Here is a 22,666-nt window from a genome sequence, read left to right as displayed (position 1 = left end):
ACATTTGAAAATATATTAGTTAACTTTAGTCACATGATGATTATTGTGGCTACAGTACTTCTTTAAGTCAAAAGGGATTTCCCCCTCTATGTGACAGGAGTGTTTGATTCCTGCTGTTTCATTTTTATTCCTCAGAAGTGGTCTCCTTTGAGCAAAAGAGCTGTTACATCAAGCTTAACAAAAACAGTCAAGTGTGCTACTCAACCCAATTAAAATGGCACTTTAAAAAATGAGTTCAAGATACATGCTAATTACAGATGATTATGTAGGACATTTTCTCAGATTTTCAAGACAGCAGAATTTTCATTCAGCATCTGATCCATAAAGATTCAGTTTTGTATACTTATTGTAGTTCTGGGTCCTTTTTTAAAATTATTATTCTCTTCCTTCAAAGTCATGCTACTTTCACACAGCAAAAATCCTGTGTCAGAAGCAAGTGATCTTTTTCCTGTTCAAGCTCTTTGTTTTTCTGCATATTAAATAAGATTGCTGCAGGAATGGGAAAAAAATCAAGCCAGTATGGAAGGAGTATAAGTTTTAATGGTATTTATCTGTTCCCACTATGGGCAATCATAGAATTTATACTCAATTCAGTTTCCTATCTAGAGAGTTTACCCTATGGACAAATATGATGATGCCAGTGTTACTCCAGTTTGGAGGTGGTGTTACACATATCAATAATTCCCTGCTACTAAGTTGGTCAGAAAAGTCAGTATAATATTTGGAATCAGACAGCTGTGGGTATCTTTACCTCTTTTTAAGATGGTATCAGACATTCTCATGGGGTATAACTTGGGTACACCCCTCATGGGGTATATGTTGGAGATATAACTGATAACTCATGTAGGACTTAGAGACACCTTTGGGGTCATTATAGACAGCATGTCATCTGAAGGAGAGCTGTGCAGTTCTGAGATATGGCACAACTTCCTAGGCAACAGGCTGAGGAATTTACTATGCACAGATCTCTCAAATCCCAAGGGACCTCACAGTCCCCGCTGAGTGATGGAGAGACTAGATGAACCTCCCAGTACACCTCAAATAATCTGCCTGTTACAGGGGAGCAGGAAGGCTGTGAAAGCCTCCATCCTGTTAGATGTCCTGAAAATAACACCCCACCTTTATGGCTGGCAGCTGGAAGGAAGAAGTGCAGTCCTGCTCCATCCCCTCTGCAGCAGGCATGGAGGAGCCAGCATCCCAAAGGGAACAGCAGCATGCTGTACACAGGAACAGCACCCTGGCAGAGCTGGTCAAGAGACTTCACTGTGGTGAACAAGGAGGCACAAGCAGGAGCTTGTAGCAAATAAATTACATTGCACTGCTGGCAAATAAATTACTTTTCACTACATGAGCTTTTGCAGGAAAATATCAACAGATTTTCTTCAGGAGATATGAAAGACCAATGACCAATTATTCTGTCATATAAGAACAAACAAATTGCCTGTGACTGCGTTCTGGTAGCGTCTAAACTTATGGAAATTTTGCATCTGATTAATTGCAGTTTTTTGTCAAAATAAAACATATGAAAAAAATCACTATCATTTTACATAACTAAGTACTGGTTCACCAGGGTATAAATTATGCACATGGCCATAGCCAGGATGTGACAGACCTCCCCCTTAAAATCCCATTAATTTCAAGCACACCCACAACCTTGAAGTAACTCCCAGCCACGACTAACTTCCACATGAGACACAAATGCCATTAACTTCAGCAAGCTGTATCAGGCACCAAAATAATTTGTCTGGTGGATCAAGATAACCATTGTTGCAGTCTACACCATCATTTTTGATATTTAAAGTCACCTCTTGTTAGGTTTCTGAAGCTGGATAAAAGCCAGCCTGTGATGACAAGCGTTTCAATGTGCTGCTGCAATTAGCAGTTGATGCTGTTGTTGCCCTTGTGTAACCACTGAGTGACCCAGCATAGAATGGGGAGGGTTGCACCTCACATCTCAAGTTCTCTAAAGTTAATTTCCAAACTGAAATTTAATAAATCATGGAGCAGTGTTTAATGTTTGAAAGGCTTGTCAAATTTTCAAGTTTGCACAAAACAGAAGAAAGGTACAATCAATCAAATTACTCAGTAACTATTAATATAGATACAAATAAATACTTCTTTTTCAGTGGAGAATTAATACCCCATTATTTCCTGCTTTATATATGGGCTTTCAATTGATTCTCAATACATATGATCATGAACTACGTAAGCCAACCTTTGATCTCTCAGTGTTAAAAAATTGTTATTGAGGCCTGTGTTAGTAATCCTGGTTTCTCTAATCTGTGACTCATTTGAAATAATATGCATCTCTTTTGGGCCTGAGACTAGTTAATCTTTAGAGCAGAAAGAATGTCAACACATTTGTTTTCATTCAAATAACAGGATCTACTTTTGGTACATCTTCCCCCCGTTTATAGATAAAAAAAGCTGAAATTTTCCTTATGAAGTGACCATTAAAAAATTCATCAACATTATCCATCTTAAGACAGGCTATTTTGATGCTAAATATATTGTGACCATTTAGAACAACAAAATAAGAGTCTGGAGTAAAGTTGTTAAATCAAGGTGATCCCATGGCTCCTGGGAAGAAAATAATGTTCCTTTGCAGGAGCAGCTGCAGAGTCCAGTGTTGAAAGAGGCATGATGCTTTTGGGAGAGCTGGAGATAGGCACCTGGGACTTGGAACTGTGGTTCTTTCATGAGCTAACAGCCATTGTGGGCACTCAGCTCCTCTCTGACAGCTCTTTCTTACCCCTAAACAATCATTTAAATCTCTATAAGGAGCAATGATGGTGTTTCAGGCCAAGGCATTTCCAGGGTTTCCTCCACTCTACTCACAGGTATATTAAAGGAAATGCAATTTTGGACTTTTGCCATGGTGCCATAAGGCCAAACCAGGATCTTGTCATTTTGATGATAACAGTCTCCTATAATCCCGTGTCAAAAGTCTATCAACTGCTAAGGAAAGGAAAAAATGTCCACATATATATTTACACATACACTTTGTCAGTGCCTGGAGAAGCCAGGTTTCTCAGATTCATACAGTGTGACAGCATAATTGCAATGGTTCTCTGTGTTGTGAATCAAACCTGCAAGCAAATGGCATGGGAGAAAAAAAATGTGCACCACTGCACAGAAGTTGCCACATTGGTGCTTGTTGAATCAGTCTGTATTTATTCATCCCCTTTGAACTTGTCATGAGTGGGATTATTCTCTTTGGGGCCTGGAAGGGTTTATAGCATTTGTAATCCACTGATGAAAAAGTGGCAACGGTGAAACCAGAGTTTGGATGCTTGTAACTGAGAGGGATTTTAGAAACAACAGTGAAAATAAAAGAAGCCAAATTTACATATCCTAATGCAATCCTTGCTGCCCCTTGTTTCAGTGCTGGTTGTTCTACAGAGAGATACTAGCCCTGTGGTGACTGACAGCTTTATCTGCTAAAAAATTGACACTTTAGGGAAGACCCTAGCTTGAAGAGTCTTTGAATGAGGGTATGAAAGTCAGGGTTTTCTGGCAGTCCTTGTCTGCCTTTATCATTCTCCTTGGGGATCAATCTTTCTTACCCCATTGCAAGAACATCTGTAGGGTAACACCAACTCAGATTTTCCACCTGGCCCTGGTTTTGATTGAACCACTGAAACTGCAGCTTTAGGAACTTTGGCAACATGAAGTTTTGGGTCCTACTGTTATAAACATTCAGACAGAAAACTTCCTCTGCAGTTATAATTTTAGATATTCTGTGAAGTCAGCAGAGTTTGTCAGCCACCAGCCAAAAGTAGGCATTTTCCCCCCTCTCCTGTAAATTTTGTGCTTTCTTTTTGTTTAGCAAAGAATAAATCTGCTTTCATCTTCTGACTGTTGCCAGCAAACTGATGTGAACATCTTTTCAAATTCTAGAGGATGGCTTTTCTCTTTTATCCATAAAAATTCTCTTTAAAAAGAGATTTCTCTGTAAAAATGGATACTGTTCTAGAGAGGTAAAAGTGGTAATTTTGGCTCTGCAAAATCATTGCTTTCCATTTTATTGCATATCTCTCTGGAATGGATGCTTATAGCCCAGAAACCCAACTGTAGCCTGGGCTGCATCCAAAGCAGTGTGGCCAGCAGGGCAAAAGAGGGCACTCTGCTCTGCTCTGCTCTGCTCTGCTCTGCTCTGCTCTGCTCTGCTCTGGTGAGACCCCATCTGGAGTGCTGCAAACAGCTCTGGGGTGCCCAGCACAGGAAGGACATGAACCTGTTGGAGCAAGCTCCAAAGAACTAAAATGAAATCAGCTCAGCTGGTTGGAGCATGGTGCTAATAATGCCAAGGCTGTGAATTTGATCCCTGATTTGATCACTCCCATAAGAGCTGGACTTAATGATTCTCGTGGGTCCCTTCCAACTCAGAATATTCTGTGATTAGAGCACTTCTCCTTCCAGGAAAAGATGAGACAATTTGGTTTGCTTAGCCCGGAAAAGAGAGTTCTGACATGACCTCATAGCACCTTCCAGCACCTAAAGGGAGCCTTCAAGAAAGATGGAAAGAGACTTTGATAAGGGCAAGTGATGGGACAAATGGGAACGTCTTCAAGCTGAAAGAGTAGGTTTAGATCAGATATTAGTAAGAAATTCTTTACTGGTGGTGACTCACTGGCACAGGTTGCCCAGAGAAGCTGTGGATGGCAGTGTGCAAAGCCAGACTGGATGGAGCTCTGAGCAGCCTGGTCTAGTGCAAGGTTCACTGCCCATGGCATGAGGGTTGGAACAAATCTCTAAGGTCCTTTTCAGCCGAAGCCATTCTGTGATTCATGAGATAGATAGATAGATAGATAGATAGATAGATAGATAGATAGACAGATAGATGATAGATAGATAGATAGATAGATAGATAGATAGATAGACATACCCCTGTAAAATGATACATTGCACTACCCAAGGCACCCAAAACATCACTCAAACAAGTTTTCATTGGGAAATAAAGCATTTCTATAATATATCCATAATGAGGCACTGTGATCTACCTTACAAGCAGATCTCTGGCTGGATGGGAATGCCCAGGCCAGGACATTCTTGCTCCCTTCCAACCCTCTCACCCCCAATCCCACTAGTCCTTGAAATCCCACTAATCCCACCCGTCCCCCAAATTCTCCCTGTCCTATTCGTCCCCCTCGTCCCACTAATCCCCCCAGTCCCACCAGTCTCTACAATCCCTCCAGTTCCCCCAGTCCCACCAGTCTCCACAATCCCCCCAATCCCCTCAATCCCTCCAGTCCCCCCAGTTCCCCCAATTCCCCAATTCCCCCAGTCCCCCCAGTTCCCGTCGCGGTGCCGGGGCCGGGGCGGTGCTGCCGGCGGCCGGCAGGTGGCGCTGCCCAGCAGAGTCAGGGTCCTGGATAGGATGGGGTTTCATTTTCCATCGCCTAAATGCTCGTGATTGTGTCATTCCAGAAGGGCTTTCTGATGTTCCCACCATTTACTAATAGGAGTCTGAAAAGAAATGGCATTTAAAAGGCATTTAGTGCACTATTTACATACTATGCCATGAGAAACCACCTGCCTGTGCCCCTCCACATTTAACTTCACAAAAAACTGAAAAATCTTCCTTTAAAATAGATGATATAAATATTTGATACAGCATAAGCTAAAAGGAAGAGGCCAGTGCCAGTGGAATGACTAAATTTAGCTTGTTCCCTCCACTCTGTGCTTGGGTCTGTGAACGAAGATGTCAAAAAGAATAACATCACTTCCACTGATCTTCCCTCCAACAAATGTAGAACTTCTCTCACTTGACAGTCATGTGGGCAATTCTTCATGACTGGTTCCTGTGGTATTTGCTGTCAAAACCAGAATTCTTAGTTCAACAATGCACTTGCTCCATTGCATGGCGTTTGTCACAGCCAATGATGATTGTTATTCAAATATGTATTTTTCTGCTTGATTACACTAAATGTATGTCCAAGACCATGCAAGTCTGTAATAGATGTAAAAATTTGTTTGAAGGTTCATTTGGTCTTAATAAGCTTGATTTCTTTAAAATCATATGGGAAATGGGAAATGCTGGTATTTCTTTCTTGGCTATTAACTGTTAACTTTTTTTAAAAATAAGAAATTTTTATCCCTTAGTTGAGAGCAACGTTTTAAGAAGATCTAAAATATTTCAATAATTCCTTCCATACTTCTTTAGTGATTATTTTTGTTTTAACTGTCTGCAGAATTTCCAATGTGCTGCTCTGCAATGTGACAGACCGGGTGTCCTTTTGGTTTGTGGTCACAGATTCTTCCAAAAATGTGACAACTGTTCCTGGAAGTGAGGTAGAAGCAGCCATCAGGTACAGTCACTGCTTTTGCAATGTTTTCATCCTTGTTTACTGAGGATGTTTTCTCTCTTTGGGCCTTGTGTGAATGAGCACTCTGCCTCTTTAAGGATGAACTAATCCAAGTTGCTAAAACACTGAGGGTGACCCTTTAATGAATGTAAGATTAGAGGATTTTAACAGTCCCACAGAATGCAAAGCATGTGAACCTTGGAATTATAAGTTTGGAAAGAGTCTCTGTTGATGCTGTAGACTCAGAAGAAATCTAGTTCCTTTCCAGAGCCCTACCTGTGATGTGCTGCCCAGTGTGTGGCACACTGCTCTCATCCAGTTGCTACATTTCCCAGTGAAACAGCCTTCTTCCTCAGGTGATGGAGGGGCACACTTTCTGGGTGGGACTAATATAATTTAGCTTTCACTGCATGCTACATGCACATCTACACCTGAGCTAATGACCATAGGCTCCCTTTCAGTGCTTCTCACCAACAGTTCATCTGACTTAATTTAGAGTCAGCTTTCACACGAGAAGAGCTCGTGTGAGCTCCTCATGAGCACAGCTGGCTGTGTCCCAGCTTGGTTTAAGCAATCTTATGCTCACATTCTTTTCATACTGGCTCTACAATGCCAGTCAGTATCACAGCTGAGCATTGCTTGTACAAAGTACAGTGCACTAGAAATCACTTTGCCTTCAACTATCACATTCTGTAGCAAGTAAGAGGAATAATGTGGAGCTGACAAGGAAAAAATAAAAAATTGGATAATCTGACTTCAGTGGTACATAAAAACCTGCACCAGGGGTTTATAGGGATGAGTCTCTCAAGCAGTATAATGCATATATAGCAAAGCATATGTATTTCTCAGGCATGGAGTGGAAAATTGATCTCTTTGTTTTCAGGAATTCTGTGCTTGTCTTGAAAATTTGCGTTATCTCTGTGGAGGTATAATGCCTAATTCCTGATGAATGAGTGTGCGTTCTTTTGGAAAGATTAATTTAAGCTTATGAGCAGATTAAACTATTTCCTACAGAGACATCAAACAATAGCTTCCTAGCATTAGTGGAGGAAGCAGATTATTTATTCACTGAACCTCTCTGTAAGATTGCTGGAATGTGGGGGTTTTGCATTTCTGTTATTCTTTGATACATTCAGTAGCATAAGCTGATTTATTTAAGTCTTTAATGTGCCCTGTTTGGCACAGAAATTGGATGCTGTTATTGTTTGGTTTTTAACTGTTGTCTGTCACCTGATAAAGAATTGTGCTATTTATGAAAAGTTTTAATTCCTACCTAAATTAAAAACAAGAAACAAAATAGTCTATAAAACTGCAATGCTTTTTTGTTCAATTGCTTCTGATTGCAGGCTTCCATGCAAAACCTTTATTATAATTCTTCATGCTAGGGTAGCACATAACACTAGTCATGGACTAGAATTTTGTTGTATGAGATTCTTACAAAGTAAGAATAAAGAGGAAGGTAAACCATGTCAGAGCTCTGTATGATACTCAAAATTTTGCATAAATATACACAAGATACAGTTATGCATATGCAAACATGAAATGCACTTGTAGCTGCCTGCATGTGTTTCAGCACATAATTCTGAACCTCAAGCCATTAGATGAGGGTAAACAATGCTTATTTCAGCTGTTCACAATGATCCTTTCACATCAGTAAGGAAATCTTTTCTAAATGGCAGACAGCTTATGGAATTATGAGTCTTAAAACATGCCATGGCTTTCAGTCCTGTCCAGGAATGCTGACTTTCCATTAAGGCTAAGAACTTCCTGTTTATGGGACAGCCAAACATTATGATTTCCAAGAAGAGAAATTTGTTAAATCTTACCTGTATTTCCCATGCATCTTTTCTTAGGAAATACTTGCTCTGTGGTAAATAAATTGAATTGTATACAAAAAAGAGCTGCATTAATTCCTAAAACTGCTATCAAAAATTATCTCTCAAGACCAATATATGTAATTCATTTGCTTAAAAAGTTTTAATATTTTGAAAAAGCTAATGAAAATACTTCTAAAGCCTCTTAAGCCTGCTTAGATTTAGATCCAGAAATACATTACAGACAGTGAAACGCTTACAGGCAGTGGAAATGGGTGAAGATAATCACTAAAGGATAGCAGTTGTACTACTTTTGTGAAGAAGCACATTTCTCAGACTTACAGTTTCTTGTATGGAAATGGAAAAAATGTGGAAAGTGCAAATCCTTTCAGCTGCATCCTGCAGGGAAGCAGGACATATTGGCAATAGGCATGGATTCTTCCAGACCAAATTGTATCCTGTGCCTGACAGGTTCAAGAAAATCTACAGCAGCAGGGGCAGATGTACCAGCCTATAACATGCAGGATGGTTCAGTTTGAGGGACTAGGAAGCAACTGCAAGTAAATCCTGCAAGCATTGAAGGGTAGATCTGCCACTCCTGTGCTAATCTTGAATGCATGAGGACAGCAACAGAGCCAGCCTTACAGCTTACAACCTGCTATGTCTTCAGCACATGGTTCAAACCATAAATAAATAACAATACTGTACTCAGGTCTCAACTGTATTTCCCAGTTTTTCAGATAAATGCATATGAAAGTTGGTGTTCAAAATGGTGTTCTAAGTGTGTGGGTGTGTATGGATTACTGAATCACTACCACTGTGTCAAGCAGACCATGGCACTAAATGCCACATACAGTTGTGTCTTGAGCACCTCCAGGGATGGTGACTGCACCACTCCCTGGGCAGCCTTTTCCAATGCTTAAACACCCTTGCAGTAAAGAATATTCTTCCTGTTGACCAACCTGTCCTCCCCTGGTGCAGTTTGAGGCTATGTCCTCTTGTCCTGTTACCTGAGAAAAGAGGATGATTCCCACTAAAGCTAGACAACATCCTTTTCTTCACCATGCTGGATGACATTAAGCTCTGCCTAATTTGCAGCACATTCATAAAAAGTTCTTTTATTTTCTACTATATTTTAACTTGTAAAATACCTTTATAAATAGTTATTATGTTTTTTCTGGTTTTTCTATTTTTTTTCCTGAAGGATGAACCGGAACAGAATCAACAATGCCTTCCTACTGAGTGACAAAACACTGCAGTTCCTGAAGATAACCTCAACCTTATCACCTCCTGTTGAACCCTCTACGCCTGTCTGGCTTATTGTATTTGGTGTTGTTCTTTGTCTCATTGTGGCTGGGATTGTTTTCCTCATTATTTCAGGGATTCGGAAACACAAGAAGTAAGCAGCCTAGCCTTTCTTCTGTTTTAATGGAATACTGATTAGCTAGGTCAGCTGAGCTGGTTTGTGTTTCAGAGCAGCCTTAGACAGATTAATGCTGTGCATCCTTTCCTAGCTAGGTTAGGATAACCCATGGCTCTTTTTCTGAGGAAAACACTTCAGATTTTTAACTATAAAGTATAGATGCCTTAGTAATTTTGGGGTGTAATGAGGAAATGGAGAGTGTAAGAATATGATCCTGGAGGCCACCTAACTAGAGATGAGCTTTAAAAAGATGACTGATGTCATTCTTGTGAAGGTTTATTGTGCCACAGGTGAGTCTCCTCTCACAGACCACCTGCATAGCTACCAAGAGGAGGAAGGCTGGCAGTGCTGTCCCTTCCAGGGCAGTGGTGTGAAGACCTGGTAGGGCTAAAAAAGCTGTGCTGCTGCAGCTTGAGAAGACTCAGTAGAACACACAGTAATGATTAATATAGGGCTGAAGAGGGCCTGCTCACTGGAACAGAGCAAGGTTTCACTTGCCATTCATGACCTGATGAGCCCAAATACCCAGCCCTTCACAGGGTCATGGGCAGATCTCCCCATGAGCTTAGGAGTTTTTCTGGTGGTAGGATAAGAGAGAGATACTCTCTTTTCCTCTCAATTTCTGGCCTGGTGGCGCTGGTGAAAAAGAGAAGGGTATTCATGCTTCCCTAGTGTGAGCGTGTGGGAGCAACACAGACAGCAGGTGGAGTTTTGATCCTGCCACCTCTGCTGGCTCTGAGTTGAGGTTAAGGAATAGAAATTTCTCAGCTGAGTTGAGATTCTGCTGTAGAAGTTCAGTTTCTACCCTGCTTTTGGCTGCCACAGAGTTTAGGTTTACACAAAATTATTACTTCGGCAGTAGATTCATACAGCAACAGCAGAAGAATTGAAAAAGCATAAATTCCTGCTGATAACCAGTAATATAAAATTATTGACTGTATAATGGATTGTATCCCCAAATATATCAGGAATTAATATATAAAAAGTGGTATGTTGCAGAGACTTCTCCTTTCTGCCTTTTTATTACCTTGAAGAATGTTAAAAGACCTCAGAAGAAAAACACTTGTGAAGGTTAAGGACTTCTCATAGAGAACCTGTAGTCATATTTTGCAATCAGAGGAGTAACATGAATTTCTAAAACCCCTTTCTGTTTTCAGAAAAAAAGCCCACAAAATTCAGCAAACAATAGATGAAAGATGCTGTTGGGGAAAGAATCTGGGAAAGTATTTGGAATCTGTGGATAGTTAAAGCCCTATCACAACCATGTTGTTTGGACTGAATTATTTCATGCCCTAAACATAGGCAGCCTCTTCTGTAAAACTGAATGATGTTGCTACCTGAAGCCCATACCTGCCCTCTGTGGTATCATGGTTCTATGTTTCTTTATAGTGCCTAACTTTAAAGGGGTCTTTGAACATTTCACGTAAGTGTAATATAAATAAACTATGATAAATAGCTGTGATTTTCTTTTAGCTAAAATAATCAGTTGTGCTTCATATCATGCTGAAAGACAGGATTTCTCCCTGTATTTTCAAAATAACTCAGCTGAGCTTGAGCAGTTCCCCTGAACATGGTGTAAACTGCATGCTCTTATCATCACAGTGCCATTAATATGGGTTGTTGCTGCCTGCCTGTGCTCACTTGGCACCCTCTCTGTCTCGTGCTCTTGTCCTTTCAGTTGCTATGCTTTTTTCACTGCTCCCTCTGTTTCCCTACTCTAGCATTACATATGACCTTTCCTCAGAGCAGTTTCATCTGTGGCTGCACTCTAACCCTCCTTTCACATCAATAACATCTGTAGGCAGGGGCAGGGAAGTAAGAGAAAGGGTAAACCAAGCATATATTTCTTCTATCTACTGTTGCAAGGACTGGAGAGGTAAAAGGGATGGTCTGGGTTATTTGGCTTCTTGGGGAAAGAAAAAGCCAGAAATCAGAGAAAAAAAATTCAGAAGCACTGATCTCTGTCAGACAGTGAAGTAAGTGACCAGGTTTTCAAAGACTTCAGCATGTCCAATAATTAATTTTCTTAGAAGTCTGTCCAGAGCTTGTGTAATGGGAGCCCTGTTGCCTAGTAAGCTGTGTTGGAAATTTGGCCCCTAGGATGGTGTTGGCTTCTCATAAATCTGGCATTTTGTCTTTAAAGGCCTTTAAAATACCATTTAAATATCTCAGTTCAGATAAGACCAAAAGCATGTGCTCAGGGTGTCAGGGAAAGGGAGCTGGCCTACAGAGGAGTGTCAGTATCGAGTTAGACTCATGCATCATTTATTGAACTGAGAGATTTGCTGAATACAGTGCCTGCAGTGAGCTGGGTCAGACTCACTGTCTCCCAGCCTTGTGTTTGTTCTCCTATCCTTGCAGCAAGAGGACACCTCTCCCTACAGCAATAGATTTGCCACATGCCCAGGGCAAGATCATCCTCTACAGTCTATCCTGAACTAGCCCAAAGTCTCCCCTTATCCCCCAAAACCCCATCTGCAGCAGGGGCCATAAACATTTGTCTTGGGAAGAGTGAAAACAGAGTAACCAGTCTTTCCCGGTATTAGTTCTCCCAGGAATTAATTTGCAGCTGTGGACCTTCCTAAGCTGGATTTGGTCTTCTTGTATTGGGTAACTCACATTTTTCTATTCCCTTAACTTGTTGAGCCACCCCTTGGATTCATGGGAATTTTTAGCTTCACTGAATTCCTCTGGTAATGAGTTTCACACATCTACTCCTCTCATTTCTTTTGAACCTCCTTCATAGTAACTTTTATGTTTTGCCCCCACAGTTTTGTATTAAAGAACACACCTTTTTATCAGTGTAGGAGCAGCCAGAGGTCAGAGGTTTCCACTACTACACCCCAAGTTTATTTTAACAAGTTTGTAATGTCAAGAATCTCCCAAAGGCAAATAAAATTTTATTATTGTTAATATCTCTGTCATTAGCAGTTACCCTGAGTCAGATTTTTACAGTTGTCCTGAGTCAGATTGTTACAGTGCATTTTGTGAGATAGGAAGAAGCAGTGCAGCTGACCTTTGAGTTTCTTGTCCTCTGAAACCGCTGATGCTGCAGGCCATAAAGTACAGCAGGTTTTTCAACTATGAACTAATTGTTCTCAAGGTCAGAATAAATCTGGAATTAAAGGAACATCATGTTGACCTGTTGACTGATACTAGTTTATTACATCTTCTCGTGATTGTATTTTAGATAATATTTTTTAGTTTGTTTGGTTTTTTTTAAAAGTAGATAATTTCACTCAACTGCTTCATTCAACATATTAAAATATGTTTTTGGGACAACTAGAGTCTGGAAAAGTGAAAGTGATGTAATTGTTTGATCTAGAAAACAAAACTATAAAATACTGGGTAGGAAGCTGGCTGCTAATGAAATTTGAAGAAAAAAAATGCAGATTTGCAGCACTGAAATTACTGAAGAAAGTAATCATGAATGTTCTGAAGAATTTCATCATGGATGTGAGGGCACCCGAGTCTCCACATTTGGAGGCTATGGTTAGTCTGATAGACTGATTTGTTTCTAAAAAATATGTTTTATTTTGTAGAGATCATGGGGTGAGATCTATGACATACATTGCAGGGTCAAACTGCATGCTTAGTGTAGACCTTCCTGATATTAAAAAACCCAATTAGATTTAGAGAGTTTTTCAAATTTTGTTTTGTGCCAGCTTTTCTTTTGCACCTTCTAGTCATGTTGCAGAATAAGAAGGTGAAATAATATTTAAAACATACTTACAACATGTCTACTTCAGGTTTTCTGGTCTCCAATTCTGAGCTCAAACTGCTCAACTAGGTCTTCCAATCTGTGGGTCCCCCATCTATTGTATTTAGATACACCCATCTGGTGTATTTACTACAGCAAGGAAGTGCCTTTAGGAGCATAATCTAGGACAAACTTCTGACTAAATATGCAGTTTTCTTCCTGGGGAATCATGGTGGGGTGCTGCAGGTCAACAGAGTAAGATGATCTTTTCTTTCTTGTTTTTAGAAAGAATAAAGGATCAACAGAGAGAGAAAATTTCGAAGAGAAAGTGGAAGTGACACTAGAAAATGGGATTCCTTGTGAAGCACTGGATATAAAAGCAGGCCACGTTAATGGAGTCTATGCAGCAGATGATGAACGGTTCACATCCCTATGAAATGCTGCCACTGCTCTGGTGGTTTTCTGAAAGACTCCTGTGCCTGCCTTCCCTCGTCACTACTCCTGAATGTCAGACATGAAGACAAGAAAAACGTCCTTTCACGTAATTTCCCTTGAGAGAACCTTTTGCTGATAACGCATACACTTGAACTTCCACTACAGTTCTTTTTCACGAGCAACCCAAAGAAGAAGGCCTCAGATAATATCCAGAAAAGATTTCCAGAAGTGTGGCAGTTGGAACCTGCCTTGTGCCAGGCATCTCATTTTTAATACATCCATTGCTTGTTTTTCTCTGACATAAATGTGAAACTGTATTATTCCTGAATGTCACTGGGGAGATAATCTATAATTGTCAATTCTTGATGGGTTTTCTTTCAAGCCATATGCAAAAATTCTCTGTAAACTTACTTCTGTTTGCTGCTATGTAGTATACCTTTGAATGGAACAGTCATAAGTGCATGAAAGTTCTCATTTATTGAGAAACAAAAAAACATCCACAGCCTCTGTAAGACCAGGTCAAAATACCTGGATCATCTATAGCTCTGGGGTTAGTAAAAATCTGGTACTAGAAGCATTTTTCATTTAACTGTCAAAGTTACAGGTTTTGAGCTGGAAATTAAAAGTTGCAAAACTCTGAAATTTGTTGAAATTAAAAGTTGCAACAAAGGGCAGATTTTCCACAGGTGCAGTCAGTGTTTAGTGGCCCAGCTCTCATTAAATCATAGAATCACAGGCCAGCCTGGGTTGGAAGGGGTCTTAAGATCATCTAGTTCTCAACCCCCTGTCAAGGGCAGGGACACCTTCCACTAGACCAAGTTACTCAGAGCCCCATCCAGTCCAGCCTTGAACAGTTTCAGGGATGGGGCACCCACAGCTTCTCTGGGCACTCTGTTTCAGTGCCTCAACAACTGCACAGTAAAGGATTTTTTCCAAATATCTAAACCTGCCCTCTTTCAATTTGAAGCCGTTCCCCTTTATCTGGTCACTACATGCCCTTGTAAATACTCTTTCACAGCTCTCTGGAAAAGTCTTGCTTACAGTTTTTAATAATAAAGCTAGAGTAGATTTCCAGCATAGGCAGCCTAGGGTCAGATGAACCTTCATGTTCATGTGATAGGTGGATAACTTTTGAAAGGATTTAAGGTGTGAAACACCAGCTTCTGGGTTTGGTGCACCTAACTTGGATAAGGGATAAAATTCAGCCTATCTTTAGAAGAACTGGTCCACAGAAAAGGGGAGTTCAGTGTGTGGGTAACTGTAAAAACAGAATGGAAATGTGTTGAAGCAAAATATGATATCTGCAGTCATCAAGCATCTGCCCACATCACTGGAGGCAGGATTTGACCATTATCCATCCTGTTTCCAGTGTCATGTTTAGAGGCAATATTAGCAAAGCTCTTTGCTTTTTAGGGTTATTTCATCAGGCTCCTCACCAACAGGAACAGGCTTAAACAGAGTAAAATCTGCTGTAAAGGACCATCCAGTGTCCTGAAGGATACAAAGGAGTTCCCAGGGTGGAAATCCTTCAGCCTTTTGGCTGTATTGAGCACCTTTGACTTGTCTTAGTACTGGCTATTAGGACCAGTGTCAGCAGAAAGGGAGGAATGGGAAGGGGAAGGGGAAGGGGAAGGGGAAGGGGAAGGGGAAGGGGAAGGGGAAGGGGAAGGGAAAGCTGCAGGATGAAAGGAGAAAGCTGGGCAGGGGAGGCAGGGGAAAGGAAGGCTAAATACAAAATAAAATTCTGGAACCTACTAATCATTTGCATCATGTGGTCTCCTTTGTCACAGTTGTGTTTGATGTCCTGCTTGTGGGTCCCTCCGGACAAGGACTGCATCATGTCTGTGTCGCAGTGTGGGCTGCTCCATTCTGAAAAGGATTAATAAAATTGGTTATCAGTGATAATATCTCAGTGTTTCAAAATTACCATTTACAACATGTGAATGTATTTCTCACAAGAATGTCGAGGATGAAGCTTACCAGTGTTGGAGGGGAAGTGTTATTACTGCCTCAGTTGTTGCTCCAAGGTCTCTCATGCAGGCAAAGTTTTATGGAGGTAATTCAGATCCCATCATTTCTAAATATTCACACTTTTCCCATTCTTTGCATGACAGATAGCTGCACCTCAGAGTGACCACAATGGATTGCTGTGACTGCAGCATCCTTGCAAGAACCTGTGAAAGATTCTGGTGAGAACAGCTTAGTGGTGCAAGAGCACCTGTATTATACTATATGATACTGAAATAAAATTCTCTTGAGATGAAAAAGGGCCAAGCTTATCTGAGCATACTTCTCAAGGCCTGAGTGAAGGTTCAGTTCAGCCCATGGCACTGGCCACCGATTTGAAAGCAGGTTGAAATCCTCTAAACAAGACATTATGTAATGTGGGCTCTCTCTGGTGGTAAGTATTTAATCAGTGTCTTCCTTACAGCTCACCTTTTAGCTGCATAATTACTTTACAGCAGTTTGGCTTAATTTTCTGCTAATGATGATGGGAATCACCCAGAGCATACATCTAGCTTGCCTCTCTGCTGACAGAAAATGGCTTGAGAGAAGCAAATGATACATGAGCAGCCATATACCACATTTAGCAACACTTTGAAGTCAGTGTAGGTATTAGCTCTTTCACTGAAATAGATACCACAAATGAGGTTAATCAAGGTCACAGTGCTGCAGAAGAAATAACGTTTTTTTCTAGTCTGTGCAGTAGGATCATATTAGAAAACAAACACTTTGATTTGGTACACCCTGTCCTCCAGAGCCTGCAAATGGTACAACAACAATTTATATCCCTTGAGGATCTGGCCCAGATGTTTTATGTAACTTCCACTTCTTTTTTCTCTACACCACCCTCATCCAACCGGTGATAATAAAGAGGAAAGTGAGTAACAAGCAATATAGACTATATGGTGAACTGCTTCCTAAGACAATGAGTTAGTTCTGCTTTCAGTTACATTTGTACTATGCCAATGAATTTTGAAAAAGGTACATGATGTGCCCAAGACTGAACTATTTCATTCTCAAGAGCTGCATTTGACAAAAAGAGAGGAAAAAATAAAATTCAATTAAATGAAGAAATAAACCCAGAGAAGTTCTGTTTGAAGAAAATCTGCAACGTTTATCACTAGCTCCACATCCCTGGCAAGTCAACATTTCAGAAAGGACATTTACAGTTCTGTTCAGCGTACTTGAGAGAGAGCATTGATGTCCACACTAGAATGAGCACAAATCATGCACAAGTAAGTTGTTTACACTGTCAGTCATTAGCTACGCACTGGGAGTGCTGAAGAACTTCGGTATAAGAGTCTGTGGTACTCACCCTAAACATCTCTATCAGCCCGTCCTGCAGCCTGGTACTCACAACTGGACCTGGTATTCCCCTGGGGCTCTGCCAGTGCTGAAGAGCCTGCAGGGATGAGCTCACAAGCCTCATACACACTATATGCTCCTGTTTGTCCAGGTGCAACATTTGCTCCTGTCATACTGATCTTCATGGAGAACTCTTTCCTGGCTGAGCCTTCATAAAGTAGCAACTTTATTCTGCATTTTGAGGGAAGTCAGTCCATTGATTCTGCTGTTGTTCACAAAAGAGATAGGTGAAGTGGGCTCAAGAAGTCTCAGGGCAGCATTCAAGTCCTGTTCCTTCATCACTGTAAGTATGAAATAATTCCCAAATTAATACAAATCACAATATTAGCACAAGAGCTTTTGGTTTGATAATTTCTTTCAAGAACTTTATACCAGTTTTGACCAAGCAAGGAGAGTTATCACAACTTGATAGAAAGAGTTTTTCATGTGTACACCCCCACATATGGGAAAACAAAAGAAATTATTTTCAAGCTCAGGGAAGAAGTGCAACAAAGATGTGAAACAACTCAGTGAAAAGTGGGAGTCTGTGATGCTAGATACTCTTAAAACATGGCTCAGATGATGTCCTCAGAAATGTGGTCAGTTCATCAGTGCAGTAACCCATGACTCATGAAATGAGCTGCTTTAAATATGCCAAGTTTTCATAGAAAATGCATTGCCCAGCTGTCCACAATCCATTAGCAATGAGAAAGCTTTGCTTGGCTTTCTATGAGCAGCTCCTTTTGGCCTCTCATGGTTTTTGTTTCCTTTTATTGTGGCATGCAGGAAGGGATGTGTGCAATGGAGTGACACCACAGCTTCCTACGCAAACAGACAATTGCTAATGAAAAATTTGCACAGTTAGATATGCCTAATATGATAGACTGAACTTGCTATTTTTCAAACCACATAAAGCTAAAGTACATCGACAGTGATGAGTGGTTCACTCTCACCAGCACAAATGTGTCAGTATGTTCAGTTTTGTGAAAACATTAAGCACTGTGGATGCACTTTGCATAAAAGACTTGTGTTCTAACTGGATATTTTGTGTCTGCATTGATGTTTGCATCAGTCCAAAGCAATTTTGCCCTTATAGTCCAGATTAATCTTTGTTCCGAGTAAAGTAAGCAGGTTCAGTAGGAACTGAATTTAACCTAAACCCAAAAAGTAAAGCTTGATTTTGTTAGCCTGTCCTCTTCCTTCCTGCCATGTTTCCCTTTCTCTTAGAAGTGGCAATTTGAATCTGTCAAAGCATCTTGCAAGCTACAGCAATGGTTAAATGGAAAGCATTTAATTTTGGAGAAACTGCAAATGTTCTTGCATTATTTCTCTATCACCTGTGCTTTTCTCCTATAATTTGAATTTTAATTACTACAAATTACAGTATGTAGCTTTTATCAGTTGTGGAGCAACAGGAATTTTAGACTTTGGACTAACATTCTTGATGACATAGTATCTGAACAACTTTGCAGGTGTGGATGTGTGAGCACGTGGCCACTGTAAAAAGAGCTGGGACAACTCGCTTAGTAAAACTAAGTGAGAAACACATGTTGCCTGGATGCAAAGCCATGTTTCGGAGGATCAGTACCTTTCCATTCATAATTAGGGCAAGATGGTTTTTTGTAAAGGGCAAGGTGAAAGGGATGCAGAATATCGTGCCCCTGAGTGGTTGCCTCTCCTCTGCTTTCATAGTGTATGGTTTTGATTTTTACTGTAGCCTTCAAGGTAACACTTTATTATACTCTAATTTAACCTGCCAGTATGTACACTCATCTTCCTAAAAATCATTCAGCTTCTAAGCTTTCTCCTAAAGTTTGCAAAACCACTTTAGTCTCCTGATTCTTCAGGAAACTGACAGCATCTTTACACAGCTCCTGATGTCCCCAGTTCTGAGGCTGCCCTGTGCATGGGGCACTGTCCCCTTGGCAATGCTGAGCACTTGGGAAACAGCCTGTGGCAACTTTGGAGTGCAATGGAGCTCTGTGGAGGTGACAGCTTTGTTTGGATATCAAAAAGAAAAACAGGGAGTGAATCAGCCTGTCTTGGGACAGGAGGGTATGGAGAGGTGTGGATTAGTTGTCCAAGGCATTGGTGCCAGGCTCGGAGCAGTGGGGCACAAACCCCTCTGTGCTCTGGGAGGTCACTGGGCAGTGGCTGGGCAGTAGAACCAGCTGCAGGAGGTGGGTGCTGTCCAGGCAGCACCTTCCCTGGGCTCTTCCTCGCAGAGACAGAGGTCCTGAGTGTGGCAGAGCAGGTGAGAGTCCTCTGCACTTGCTGCCTTTACCTCCATTCCTGCTGGGCAACAGGGAATTAATCCATTAATTCCCATTAATCCATTCAGCTGCCCTTTCTCTTTCCTGCAGAGGAAGAGCCCAAACTAAGCTAAGCCCAAACTGCTGATGCTGAGCTGAGATTTAGTGCTGGTCCGTGCCTGAGGTGGCTCAGATGTTGAGCTGGGCAGGCACAAGGAGGAGAGCTGCCCACCCTCCTCTCTGTCACACAGCTCTGGTCTCCCTGAGAGAGAGGACACGAGGATCTCATGAAAGCCTCCTCCTGTCACAGGGATGTGTCCCAGACCTATAGCATGGGATGAAGCTTGAAGCTGGGGAGCCAGGGAGTCAGGGAGCCAGGGAGTCGGGGATTCAGGGATTCAGGGAGCCAGGGAGCCAGGGAATCAGGGAGCCAAGGAATCAGGGAGCCAAGGAATCAGGGAGCCAGGGAATCAGGGAGGCAGGGAATCAGGGAGTCAGGGAATCAGGGAGTCAGGTAGTCAGGGAATCAGGGAGGCAGGGAGGCAGGGAGGCAGGGAATCAGGGAGTCAGTTTTCCAGCATCCCCGTGCCAGCCTTGGCAGGAGGGCTTTCATCTGAGAAAGGGCGGATGTCACGCATGCAGAAGAGTTAGTCATGTGGGAAAAAGGCTGCTCAGGGGATTAAAAGGACTATTTGCCCAGCACCCAGTTTGATGCACGAGGAAGAGGAGAGGATGGGGGATGCTCCTCAGTGATGCCCAGGGGCAGCCCGGCCCCTCTGCAGGTACCACTGCAGGGAGATGTGGAGGGGCTGAAGCCACCCCTGGGCTGTTCACTGCCTCCACAGAGCCTCCACACTTTACAGGAGCCCTCAGAGCAAGGATTTGCCAGGTATTTAACTGAAGAGAGCTGCTCTTCGGCAGAGGGCAGAGCAGTGGCACAGTGGGGCAGCCACAGCCTTGTGCAGGCTCCTTCTCCCTGGGGATGCTCCAGGACAGGCATCCCTGCAGCCACAGCCTTTCAGAGCCCTTCTTCACATAGTGGCCACTGAGGAACACTTCTGTCCGTCCTTTATGCACTAGGCAGAATGACAAAGTGCAACAGAGAGCTTAAACAGTGTTCCTGTGTGGAAATTTGTCCTGATAATGGTATTTTAAGCCATTTTAAGAGTGTGTGGTGTCCAATGCACAACACAGAGGGTTTTTATTGAGGCATGTCCTAACTGCAATTCTCTGTTATTGCAGTCCTACTTTCATAGCACAGTTCAGCCAACAACATGAGTGGTGAGGCAGAAAACTGCTCTGACAGAGCCAGAGTACAGATGAACATCGGTGGGCAGCTCTTTCAGCAGATGTCAGAGCACTCGTACCCTGGGGACAGGACTGGGACTATCAGGTAGGAGCTGGGAGGGTGGAGGGAGAACTGGCACCCGGAGGAGAAGGAGCCTGTGTCAGCATGTCAGGTTACAGGCAGCCTTTGTGCTGTGGCAGTGGCAAACTGACACAGCCCTTTGCTCCTGCCAAGCAGGCTGGCTGCCATGGCACACAGCAGTGGATTTCACTGACACACAGTTTAACCCCCAGCTGCTCCTCTAACCCAAACCCATGGCTGCTGCCTTGCTGCCCTGCTGGTCTGAATTTCCTGAAAAGGCTCGAGGTGCTTCCCTTTCTCAGATGTTTACTATTTCCTTTTTGCTGTGGTCTAACTGACTTCATGGTCTCATCAGCTCTCCAGACCAGCATGAAGGTCCAGCACAAGAAACGCTCCTCACCCAAGCATGGATGGCCATCACCATCTCTGGCTATATAAATCACTGCCAGCTAAGAGCCTGGCCAGCCTGCAGAAAGCCTGCTGTGCTAGTAAGGCTGACACAATCAAGTCCTTATCAGCCCAGAGGGTGGTTGGGCACTGGAACAGGCTTTCCAGGGAAATTATCACAGTACCAACCCTTTAGAGTTCAAAAATACTTGGATAACACTCTCAGGCACATGATGTGGGCCTTGGAGCTGTCCTGTGCAGGGCCAGGAGTTGGACTTTGATGATCCTTGTGAATCCCTTCCAACTCGGGATATTCTAGGATTCTGTGATTCCACAAATCCAATGTCTGCCATATGTCTTCTTAATAGGAGCAAATCCATCCATGAAGGTTTGATGTGCTTGAGGCTCAGTGACTCTTCACTGTTCCAGCACAGTTTTCCAAAATATAGTTTTATGCTAATTCATCTCACAGCTTATTTCTTCTCTTGTGTAAAGGCAATGGCTGGAAAGGTGGAGTGTGATTATTGTATTATTCCTCAGATATGATATCAAGGTTTGCATTTAGGTATGCAATAGAAAAGAACTTGGAAACAGGGCTGAGAATTTGCTGAATAATTCAGCATGACTCTACCTGCTCCATTTCCAGCTCACTGCAGTGCTTGCACACACATTTAAATGCAGGTGCAGAGGCAAGCCCTGTATGAAAGGAGGTGACACCCTTCTCTGCCATATTTCTAGGGCATTCCCTAGAAGTATCCAGCTCTCTGGGGGCTCCTGGTCGTGCATGCAGCCCTTGGGTTTCAGGCTGTGCACAGAGCAGCAGCAGCTGGGAGTGAGGAGCAGAAGTGACCCCTGCACCAGAGCAGGGAGGTGACAGCTGCCAGGGCTGCCTCTGGACAAGCAGAGCACTGTAAAGGGAGAAAAATAACACCTGACTATAAAACAGGGAGTTGTGAATCAGCCAGCCCTGTTTCAGTACCCTAACAAGTACCCAGTTCAGTGATTGTGCAATTAACTTGCCAGCACAGAAGAGAAAATAGGAGAGTTGAAGTGAAGGGTCAGCCTAGTGCCAGCTCTCTACTGAAGAAGAAGTAATCAAGGTAATAATAGGCATAATTCTCTGCTCTGACAGACAGCAGCTGAAACAACAGCACAAAAACCTTTCATCATTTCACCATGTGACAGCCTCACTGGCAAACTGAGAAGTGATGAGCAAGACAAGAATCACAAAAGGCACATAATTACTTAGAAAACAGGCTTTGTGGTTCTCAGTCAAGAAGAGGGGTCATTTTAATACCTCTCCTGGGCTTTACTGTATCCCATATCATCTGGATGTGGGAAGAGAATATCTATCTATTAACAGGTTTTTGAGCATTGCCAAGCACTGCCAAGGGAGTCCTTCAAAGGATTACAATTCCAAATGATCATAATATTTTGAAAAATGGACTGAAATCAGTGCTATGTGCTTCAGTGCAGACAAATTTACAATGCAGTAATTGGTGCCACCCTAGAAGCAGATGTACAGAGACAAAAAAGGGAGCAGCTGAGCAAGTAGCAGTACCAGAAAGGTCTCAACTGGAATAAGAGTTGATGTTGGCTAATGTTGCCAGAAAGAAGGTGTGTATCAGTG

The 22,666-nt window shown here is 42.2% G+C and overlaps 1 protein-coding gene across 2 annotated transcripts in view; it reads left to right on the top strand.

Moving 5' to 3' along the window:
• The window catches only part of CLTRN (collectrin, amino acid transport regulator), a 29,292-nt gene extending 13,705 nt beyond the window's left edge, over positions 1–15,587 (top strand). For both annotated transcript variants that reach the window (XM_056506156.1, XM_056506244.1), the window contains exons 4-6: positions 6,195–6,311; positions 9,327–9,521; positions 13,531–15,587. In XM_056506156.1, coding sequence (XP_056362131.1) covers positions 6,195–6,311; positions 9,327–9,521; positions 13,531–13,681 — 463 coding nt within the window. In that variant the 3' untranslated portion in view covers positions 13,682–15,587. The remainder of the gene's footprint in view (positions 1–6,194; positions 6,312–9,326; positions 9,522–13,530) is intronic.
• Positions 15,588–22,666: the final 7,079 nt, after the last annotated feature.

Source organism: Oenanthe melanoleuca, chromosome 1 (genome assembly GCF_029582105.1).
Source record: "Oenanthe melanoleuca isolate GR-GAL-2019-014 chromosome 1, OMel1.0, whole genome shotgun sequence".
NCBI lineage: Eukaryota > Metazoa > Chordata > Aves > Passeriformes > Muscicapidae > Oenanthe > Oenanthe melanoleuca.
The sequence above is the reverse complement of the archived record's forward strand: the minus strand, read 5'-3'. Positions and strand labels throughout refer to the sequence as shown.